We start from the raw sequence: 10,310 nt of genomic DNA, 5'->3' as shown, positions 1-10,310 counted from the left end.
ACTATCCAGTGACTCTTTATTTTCGCTTTCAACCTGTTTAGGCCCTAGGCTTTGAAAAAACATCGAAAAATGCAGCAACTTATGAGGTTGTCATCTCAGAGGGGAAATCGAGGCACCATAAACTCCATTGAAGTCTCTCATTCCAATGTCCGCTTCCTGGGCATGACATGATTATCTCTTCCAGTAATCTGAATGGGGCGATGGAAACCTCAGCTGGGTTGAATACACAGCAGCAGAATTCGACTGCCCCCCACCCTCAATCCACGCAGAGAGAAAGTAACGTTATTGTAAATCATGCATGTTTAAAAATAATAATAATAATAATTAAAAAGCGGAATAGGGACAAAGGCGAACACAGCGAGTAATTTATAAAACGAGACCGTTTAGGAATTACAACAACAAAAAATCCAGTTGTGTGCAATTTTTTTTCTCTCCTTTTATTAGACAGAGGGTTTCCTTAAAATGCCAGTAACAAGTCACAGTGATTATTGATGGTTGAACTGAAATGCAAATATACGGAAAGGAAAAAATACTGCAACATGTCGCATATGTTTTTTTTTTTAATATGGTTTTACCCTGGTCCACCAAACCATCTGTCTTTGAAAGATGCTCATTTAAAAAGGATAACTCTGTCTTCTCTTTCCAAAAGGAAGAGATTATTGTTTGTTTTGTTTTTTTTTCAAATTTTCTGTTAACGTGTCTAATATTCCTGCAAGGAAAAAAAAAAAAAAAAGAAATCAGCCTTCTCAACGGCCTTCATTTGATAACAATATTTATATATATATGTAGCTATAGGCAGGTAGATATATATATAAATATATAATATATATATTTCTATGATTCTCTTCTTCCTCTTCTTAATCTATGCAAAGTCTCTCCATAAAGAGATCAACCATTTTTTTTAAAAAAAAAAACAAACCTACAAAGAAGCAACACATTTAAAAAAATAAAAATAAAAATAAAACGGGGTAGGGGGAGGGAAGGGGAAAAAAATGTCTTAAGAACATTATTATAGTCATACTTCGTTGATTACATGGAAAAAAGGGGGGATTAATAATCACTATGTAGGACTGTTCATTAAATGTTCTGATTGGGGGAAATTCAAGTGCAGTAGCAGGACCTGGTTTTTCTCAATTACCAGGTTGCCTAATAGAAATCAAGAAAGGGGAAAGCGGGAGGAGAAAGAAGAACAGAACAGCGTGTGTGTGTTTTAATCTTTTTTTTTTGTCTGTCCCCACCCCCCTCCTCCCCAGACTTGTTGCACCCTCCCTTCTTCCTCCTCCCTCTTCTTCCTCCTCCCTCCTCACTTCACAACGGGGGGGGGGGGCACGCAGTTTGGAATGTATGGAGTTTCGGCCGGGCGCCCGGCGGTCCCTAAGCCAGCTTCAAGGTGCTCACTGGGAACGAAGGCATGGTGACCATGGTGACGGGGTTCAAGACCGTCTGCCCCACCAGCTGCGGGTGGTGCACCACCTGAGTCCCGACGGCCGGCTTGGCCATGACGGCCGGCTGCCCCAGGCCGGCCGTCCCGTTCACTTGCTGGTGAGAGATGGTGTGGGCGATGTGGCTGACCACCGGCTGGCTGACCGCCACGGGCTGTGGGTAGAGGGGGAGCTGCTGGCCCAGGTGCGCCACGTGGTTGAGGGCGGCCGGGTGCACCGTGATGTGGCCGATGGGCTGGGCGGCAGCCGTGAGCTGGACCGGGCTAGAGGCGGAGGAAGGGGCGATGTGCGCGATGTGCTTGCCCGGCGGCCCCTGCAGGACGTGGTTGACAGTCTGGATGACGGAGGCATGCGTGGTGGCCGTGTGGGCGATAACAGTCGATTGAACGGTGGAGGCCGCCACCAGGTGAGTCTGTGCGGGGACGATGGCCTGGGGAGGCACCAGCGCTTGGGGCGGAAGGGGGGGCTGCGCGTGCGGCGGAGGAGGAGGGGCGTGCTTCTGGGCCAGAGGCAGGACGGACGGGTGGTGCGAGGCGGCGATGGGGGGCACCGCCTTCAAGAGCTCGGGGTGCTGGCGGTGGGACAGCTTCGGCAAGGAGTTCGCCGGCCGGTCGTCTTCCATGTCTTCGTCCATGTTGTCTTCACCCTCTGTGGAGAGGACAAAACGGGGGCACATGTATTTATTACAGTCATACCTCGGGTTACAGACGCTTCGGGTTGTGTTTTTTCGGGTTACAGACCGCCCAAACCCGGAAGTACTGGAACGGATTACTTCTGGGTTTTGGCGGTTGCACATGCGCAGAAGTGCTAAATTGCTCTTTGCACGGAGGTTGCAAACGTGCATCCCGCACAGATCACGTTCACAACCCAAGCATCCACTGCACATGTTTGAAATTTTTATTTTTTTGGAAATAATTTTTGATTTTACAAATACAAAATTATAACAATGCAACCATACACACCCACATTTAAAGATCCCTCCGAATCTCTGGACTTCCCACCTTCCCTTTTGTGGGTCCTATTATCAAACCTTTTCTACTGAATCTTTTTAAATAGTCCGTATTTTGTGTGACTCCATTATCTCCATAGTACTTGCTCAGTGTTTGAAAAGAGGCACATTTTCCACAAGACTATCGACCGCTTGGGACCAAGCGAAGATGCCTGGCGTCTCCACCCGCTGGAGGTGTGTGCCTGGGGATCATTGAATCGCAACTGTTTTCACACATTAATGCCACATCCTATAGAATTCTATCAGTTCTTTTTTTATCTGTAAAATCGGAATGAATTTCATGAACCATCATGTTTTTTCCTCTGCAGCCTGAACAGGAGCAGTGAAAAGCTTTACGGTTCATTGTTGCGGCTTCTCTTCACTTACCCTGCCCTGTCCACTGCCCTGCTGACAGCTGCGAAGAATATTTTTACGTTATGAATGGTCCGTGTCATCATTAAGAAAAAGAGGTCGGAATAGGCCAGTGTGTTTGTGTGTGTGTGTGTGTGTGTGTGTGTGTGTGTACACTGTCCCTGGATAGAGCGACTTTTCTCATCGTTCATAACCTAGCTCGAGGTTGGCGACTGAACTAGCCAGATGTTTAACTAAGAATCAATCACAGTCAGCCCATCAGTTATTATTTTTTTAAAAAAAAGAATTCCAATGTAGATGCAGGGTGGGAAGGTCTAGAATCACAGAATTGTAGAGGTGGGAAAGGACCCTGAGGGTCATCTTGTCCAACCCCCTGCAATGCAGGAACCTTTTGCCCAGTGGGGGACTCGAACCCACAACCCTGAGATTAAGAGCCTCATGCTCTACCAACTGAGCTATCCCAGCCTCAGCCTCTAGTTAAAAGGCTTGTTAGAGGGTGAAGGTCTTCAGAAGACACCAGAAACAGACAACAGAGATGGTGCCTGTCTAATGATGGCATCTGCAGATGTTTACCTGCCAAGCACAGTGATCTGTAAGGTATATTACAAGAGGTGAGATAATTTTTCAGGTATTCTGGCACCAAGTTTACACACTAAAACCAGCACCCTGACCTTAGCGCAGTAGCTAATTGGCAACTACTGGTACCACTGCCTCTTTGGCACAACGGAACATGAACATACGAACTTCATCACGTCCGAAAGATACAGACAGTCACTTCCTGGCATAGTCAACAGAGACCGCACCACCCCCGTCATGAGATGGGAAATGTGTGTTTGGGCTGCACCATATAAAAAAGCAAATCTAAAAAATGTATTTCATTCCCACTCATAGAAAGCTAGTATAAACTGAGGTCCAGCGCCGAGGGCCTTCTGGCGGTTCCCTCGCTGCGAGAAGCCAAGTTACAGGGAACCAGGCAGAGGGCCTTCTCGGTAGTGGCACCCGCCCTGTGGAACAGCCTCCGACCAGATGTCAAAGAGAAAAATAACTACCAAACTTTTAGAAGACATCTGAAGGCAGCCCTGTTTAGGGAAGCTTTTGATGTTTAATAGGTTATTGTATTTTAGTCTTCTGTTGGAAACTGCCCAGAGTGGCTGGGGAAACCCAGCCAGATGGGTGGGGTATAAATAATAAGTTGTTGTTGTTGTTATACAAGGGGAAAATATTCTGTCACCCTGAGAAGCTAGTTTGCTACCTCCAGGGAATTTGTTTGCAGGGAGGAGCATTTAAATCATGCGAGCCTGAAACCGTATAGCCTCAGACACAGCAGCTGGGGAGGGGGGCCAGAGGAGCGGAGTTTTCCTAGATGGTGCGAATCTGGAACTGCTTGTTGGGGTATGTGCAGACTTGCTTGCATACTATGGTGGGCTGCCCCTGGATGGGAGTTTAGTACATGGTTCAGAATGCAGCCTATTGGGCAGCAGAACATAGGAATTTGTCTTATACAGAGTCACACCGAAGACCAATCTAGCTTGGGCGCTGGCTATGCTGCCTGGCGGTGCCTCTGCAGAATTGCAGACAGGATTTCAACTGGAGATGCTGAGGACTGGAACCTGGGACCTTCTGCATGCAAAAGATAGCTCAGTTGTCCAGGAGGACTCAAGATGGCAGAGCATGAGACTCTTCATCTCAAGGTTGTGGGTTCGAATCCCACGTTGATCCCTTCAAACTCTATGATTCTACAAAGCAGGTGCTCTATCAGTGAGCTACAGCCGTGAGCAAATCTCTGTGCGCCCCGCCACCCCCAAAAATCAACCCGCCATACCACCAGGCCCGCTGGGCAGCATTTCGGACGCACCTGACGCAGTCGAGGTAGACGCTTGATCGTCCTCCGGCTGAACCGTCTGCCGGATAATCCGGTCGATCTCCAGGATATCCATCCACTGGCTTAGCTCGTGCTTCAGGTCTGCCAGCCGCTGCTGCGTGGCGATCTTCTCCCTCGCCAGCCGCTCCATCTCGTGCTCGTACTCCTTCTCCTTGCGCTTCAAAGTCTGCAAAAAGGACCCGGATAAAATAAGGAGACCCGCAGGAGGAAAGGAGGACCATAAAGGCAGAACGACAGATTTAAAACCCAAAAAAAACCGGGGTTGGGGACAACATCTCTGGAACTCACTATACCCCCTGGGGATTCGCCAAAGCCTGCGCCTGAGCACGCTGGGAAAACAGCAAAGGTTTTGCACTCAGAATTGCTTCTCTTTCCGTGGAGGAAGTGGAAATCACTGGGCTGCAAAACCCTAGACGCAGCGAAGGAAGAGTCTGGAAATCTTTTTAAAATCTCTCAGAAAATTCTCTGCTGCAACGAAGCCTGCAACCCAATCCGAAGCATGCATAACTAAAATAAGCAGCGTATTCCTTCGCTGCTTAACCCCCTCCCACCCGCTTTGCCCATTGTTTCCCCTGTGCTGAGTTTTACAAAGCGTCTCGGGGCAGAGACCTGCCTTGCTTGTGCGCTGCAAAAGTGCTATCAACGCTGACGGTACCGTATGAAAACGAAAGCCAATCGATCAATACTAGTAATTGGAACGCAAACAACAGGAGGGGGAGAAAGGGAGGAGGTTTTTAAATCAGGGGTCAGCAATATATGGAGAGAAAATATAAAAACTGGACTCATTGGCAGGATCTGAGTAAACAATAACAATTGTATTGTTATTATTATTAAAAAAAAATACGATTATATGTATTGGGAAATTTTTGGGGAAACAATATGCAGGGTGAACAATATGGATATAAAACAAAATGGGAGTATGAGGGAAGTCCAGGGGAGGGGGTAGGAAAACTGTTAGAGAAATATTGTTAGAGGATGTATATACGAAAAAGCAATAAAAATATATTTTTTTAAAAAATAAATAAATCAGGGGTCAGCAAACTTTTTCAGAAAGGGGCTGGGTCCACTGTCTCTCAGACCTTGTGGGGGGCCAGACTATATTGGGGAGGGGGGGAATGAACAAATTCCTATGCCCCACAAACAACCCAGAGATGCATTTGAAATAAAATAAAAGGGCACATTCTACTCATGTAAAAACACACTGATTCCCGGACCGCCCGTGGGCCAGATTGAGAAGGCGATTGGGCTGGATCCAGCCCCCGGGCCTTAGTTTGCCTACCCATGTTTTAAATGCTGCAAACACACCAGCGCTTCTGCATAGGAAAGAACAGGCACCCCCAAACTTGGCCTTCCAGCTGTTTTGGGACTACAACTCCCATCATCCCTAGCTAACAGAAGCAATGGTCAGGGATGATGGGAATTGTAGTCCCGGAACAGCTGGAGGGCCGAGTTTGGGGGTGCCTGGGAAAGAACATGCCATATGTGGAAATGAAGGTCCACGTATGTTAATGGGTGATGGGACATGCGGCAAGGAGGCCTCGCCAAATCACAGCTTCCTAGATTGCACAAATGTAGAGGAATGGGTGCAAAAGGCAGCGTGGTTACTGTGAGGGGAAGTGTGGTGTCGTGGTTAGAGCGCTGGGCTAGGACCTGTGAGGACTGGGTTCGAATCCCTGCTCAGCCACGATGCTCACTGGGTGAGCTTGGGCCAGTCGCTGCCTCTCAGCCTTCTCTACCTCACAGGGTTGTTGTGAGAACAAAGTGAGAAGGGATGCAGGAAAGCCATTGAAAGCAACGGAACTAAATAAAGACACAATTTATACACAGAATAGACCCGCTGAAATCAACAGACCCGCTGAGCACAAGACAAACTTTGGATACAAGCCAGTGTGTTTTAGCACAAAGGCACAACAAAGGATGCCTAATCGTCCCAATGACACACAATTAGCTGATAATTGGGGTGGGAGAAAGATAAATACAGTACCACTTCCTAGCTCTCAGGAATGCTTTGGGGAGGCTGTTCCCAGATTCCCCCTCCATCTTGGGGCATCCCTCTGAATTCTCCTTCTGCAAAGCAACGCTCTTCACACACTGAGAATGCAGCATTTTCCCCAGCTCAAACCAGCACCCTGTAAAGCACAGAAAGATCAAGGAGGCAAATCCTATAAGCAGGAAAGCCTGGCTTGGGAAGGGCTGCGTGGGGTTCTCTCTGGCAGCCACGGCACTGGAAGGTGGCGGAGGGGAGGGGGTTGGCGGCGCTGCTGGGCAAAGAAGCCAGAAAAGGATGAGATCAGACCTCTAGTTGCACGTGACCAGATTCTGCTTCTCCGCCACTGCGGTCTAAGCGGCAACTCCAGCAGCCCGGCTAACGAAGTGGGCGGCGCATTTATACTGTGGAGAGGTTTGCGGGAAGGGGAGCCAGACTTTGAGCCCCTCTCTTGCACCCTTGGAGCTCCCCATCTGGGGTGGGAAGAGCAAACTCATGTTCTTTGAAAACAATAATAAAACCTCTTCCAAAAAATAAGTGTTGAAGGTGTCCGTGGGAAGCTTCCTGGTGCAGAGTCAGGCCATTGGTGTCCCCTCCTCCCTTCCTCCCATTGTTAATGCTGTACTGCCAGGGTTTCTCAGAGCTGGGAAGGAACCCAGAGGTCATTTAGCTCAACCCCTGCTTCATTCAGGGCGCAGTCCAGACTCTGCTATGGCACCTCCAGTGAAAGGGAGCTCAATGCCTTCTGCCCCCTGCCTGGACAAGCACCCCCAAAATGAAAAGACAGAATGTGTTTGTGTGCGAGTTCCCCCTCCCCACCGTGCCCACTTTCCTGAGCATCTGAACAAAGGCAATTTGAAAACAGGAACTGCCCTTATGGTTGGGAAACAAGGGGGGCAGGGAGAGAGAGAATTAAAGGAGGTTTTTATTTGTGAATCAAATTGGTGCAGGGTAGATTCAATACTGGCCCAGCCCTCGCTCAAACTAGCCAACCTGCAAATTTGGATTGTGCTTTTTTCAGACTCTGCTCGTTTGACCGAATGCTCCTGTACACACAAAAATTATACAAATATCCTTGTATGAAGAAAGCCAGCATGTCAGGGAAATGGAGGCACACACGTTCTCTGGGATGCTTGCCTTCTACGTGCAGGGATTTTATTTTTCTTATTTTGCATACGGGGAAGAAGCGCCCCAGCATGCTCTCCGTAGGCTGAGGCGATAGAAGCCAAGACACATGTGGCTTGCAGCCTCAGTAAGAACTAGGCCCTTGAAGGGAGGGAGGAACGGACTGGGCAGGGATGGTGGCACTTACAACTTGGCTTGTTTACCGAGATCGCCCAATGCTGTACGCTTTGCTGCACCAGATCAGGGCACAAGCATGGACTGGCTTTGCACCAGCAGGCTGAAGCAGAGGGTTTTTCCCTCCACTCTGGGGAGCTGCCCTCTCGCAGTGTTGCAAAGATGCATTTTTTTTAAAAAACCACTTTGCGAAATCTAAGCCTATAGGCATTGTGCAGAAAACCCTCACGAGGGAACGGCAGCGGTACACAATTAGCAAGAGCGAGAAAGATGCTTTCAAAACACACCTAAAAACAACAACACATTCCTGCCAGGGTCTGCAAAGTGCTGGGAAAATGGACTTTTAGCTTTAATTGCCCATCATCCGGAACGACCCCCAAATTCAAGCAATCTCCCCTTTACACTCTGCCGATGGACAGGCACCCGATCCTGGTTTTTGCTGAGTCATGCATTCCCAGGAGGCTCCGGGACAGACGCCCCGCAGGAAGAGAGTCAGCAGCCCCGGCCTTCCCTCCAGCTAAACTCTGTCATCAGCCTCGCCCCTCTCCCTCCTGGGAAAAACAACTTGACCACGTGCTGTTTCCCCACAGCTGCCCTCCTCACACAGCAGACTCCAACCGGCACATTGATTTCACCGCCAAATCCGAGAGAGGGTTGCCTGCCCATGAGGGCTGTGCACAAGCTTAGCAATGCCCAGCGAGCAGAATACTGAGCACTGTTGGTCCAGGAAACTCTCCTCCGCTCTCGACGGCTGATCCTCAGTGGGTCAGTGGCGGGGAACTGGATACAGCATTGGCTGGAGCCACCTGTGCCTGAACGGTTTGGAATCAAAGCGGGGAAAGTGCTTTGCAGGCCCCAGACAAGCAGCAGGTTGTTGGGGCTTGCAAAGTGTTGCATGACATCAATGTGACCGATGGGTGGGAAGGTGAACCACTGAGTGGGGGTAGAGGGGTCTGCTTTACCAGCACCAATTGAGAAATGCGCTGGCAAAGCAGCACCAGGCAGGATTGGACTCTCCACCCACCAGCTGATGAGCGGAGACTTCAATCCTGCTCTCTCTGCAGGGGTCTGCTTTGCCAGTGCATTCCTTGCAGGGGTTGTGCTGGCAATACTGGATAGCTCAACTGGTTAGAGTGTGGTGCAGATAACACCAAGGTCGCAGGATCAATCCCAATATGGGACAGCTGCATAATCCTGCATTGCAGGGGGTCAGACTAGATGATCCTCAAGGTCCCTTCCAGCTCTACAATTCTATGATTCTGTGATACAGACCCCAGCAGGAGAGAACCATGTCCCTCTCCCTATATGGGTTCTAGGGGAATGCCCTCGCAGGCCAAATTGCAGGATGAATGTTCTCCACCTGGCTTGAGCAGAGCAGTGCAATACAGTGGAACCTCGGGTTACAAACCGTCCTCCTAACGAACGCTTCGGGTAACGAGATACGCTAAGCCGGAAGTAGGTGTTCCGGCTAGCAAACTTTGCCCCGGGAAGTGAGTGGAAGTCGTGCGGTGGCAGCGGTAGGTCCCGTTAGCAAAAGAACGCCTCCGGCTAAGAATGGTTTTGGGTTAAGAACAGACCTCCAGAACGAATTAAGTTTGTAAACGGAGGTACCACTGTATTTTGCAGGCTAGCAACGGTGCACGCGGCTCTTCCCAACCTTGCTTTATCCTCACAACAACCCTGCGAGGCAGTCCAGGCTGAGAGATGCTGGCTGGCCCAAGGTCCTAACCCAACACTCTAACCCATGGGTAGGCAAACTAAGGTCCGCGGGCCGGATCTGGCCCAATCACCTTCTAAATCCAGCCCACAGACAGTCCGGGAATCAGCATGTTTTTACATGAGTAGAATGTGTGCTTTTATTTAAAATGCATCTCTGGACTATTTGTGGGGCATAGGAATTCGTTTCCCCCCCCAAAAAAATACAGTCCAGCCCCCCACAAGGTCTGAGGGACAGTGGACCAGCCCCCTGCTGAAAAGGTTTGCTGACCCCTGCTCTAACCATTGCACCACAGTGGCTCTCCAAAAGCACAACCGGGGATTCAAACTCAGAGACTCTGGATCCCCACCTACAGCCACTTCTACCCACTGTGCTCTTCAGAGGCACAAAGTGCATTTGCTGTTCCACCCAATATTGCCACTTGGCCCCTGGATGCTTGCGCAGAGAAGAGTACGGCCCTCAGTCCTCACCCCTGGTCTCATTATGTGTCCCCAGAATAGCTGGGGCAGCAGACACTTTGCATGCAGACGTTCCCAGGATCCAAGCGAACAAGCCTCCCTGCCAAGGTTCCCTTTCCGGCTTGGCTGATCCGGAAAGCTCCCTAAAGGAAACGACGGACACGG

The 10,310-nt window shown here is 49.5% G+C and overlaps 1 protein-coding gene across 1 annotated transcript in view; it reads right to left on the bottom strand.

Moving 5' to 3' along the window:
* Positions 1–907: 907 nt before the first annotated feature.
* Positions 908–10,310, bottom strand: part of MNT (MAX network transcriptional repressor) — a 60,003-nt gene continuing 50,600 nt past the window's right edge. Inside the window, exons 5-6 of the mRNA XM_081890434.1 lie at positions 4,658–4,850; positions 908–2,090 (exon numbers count right to left, since the gene is read on the bottom strand). Of these exons, the coding sequence (XP_081746560.1) occupies positions 1,375–2,090; positions 4,658–4,850 (909 nt within the window). The 3' untranslated portion in view covers positions 908–1,374. The remainder of the gene's footprint in view (positions 2,091–4,657; positions 4,851–10,310) is intronic.

Source organism: Podarcis melisellensis, assembly GCF_964234715.1.
Source record: "Podarcis melisellensis genome assembly, chromosome: 15".
Lineage (NCBI taxonomy): Eukaryota > Metazoa > Chordata > Lepidosauria > Squamata > Lacertidae > Podarcis > Podarcis melisellensis.
The sequence above is the reverse complement of the archived record's forward strand: the minus strand, read 5'-3'. Positions and strand labels throughout refer to the sequence as shown.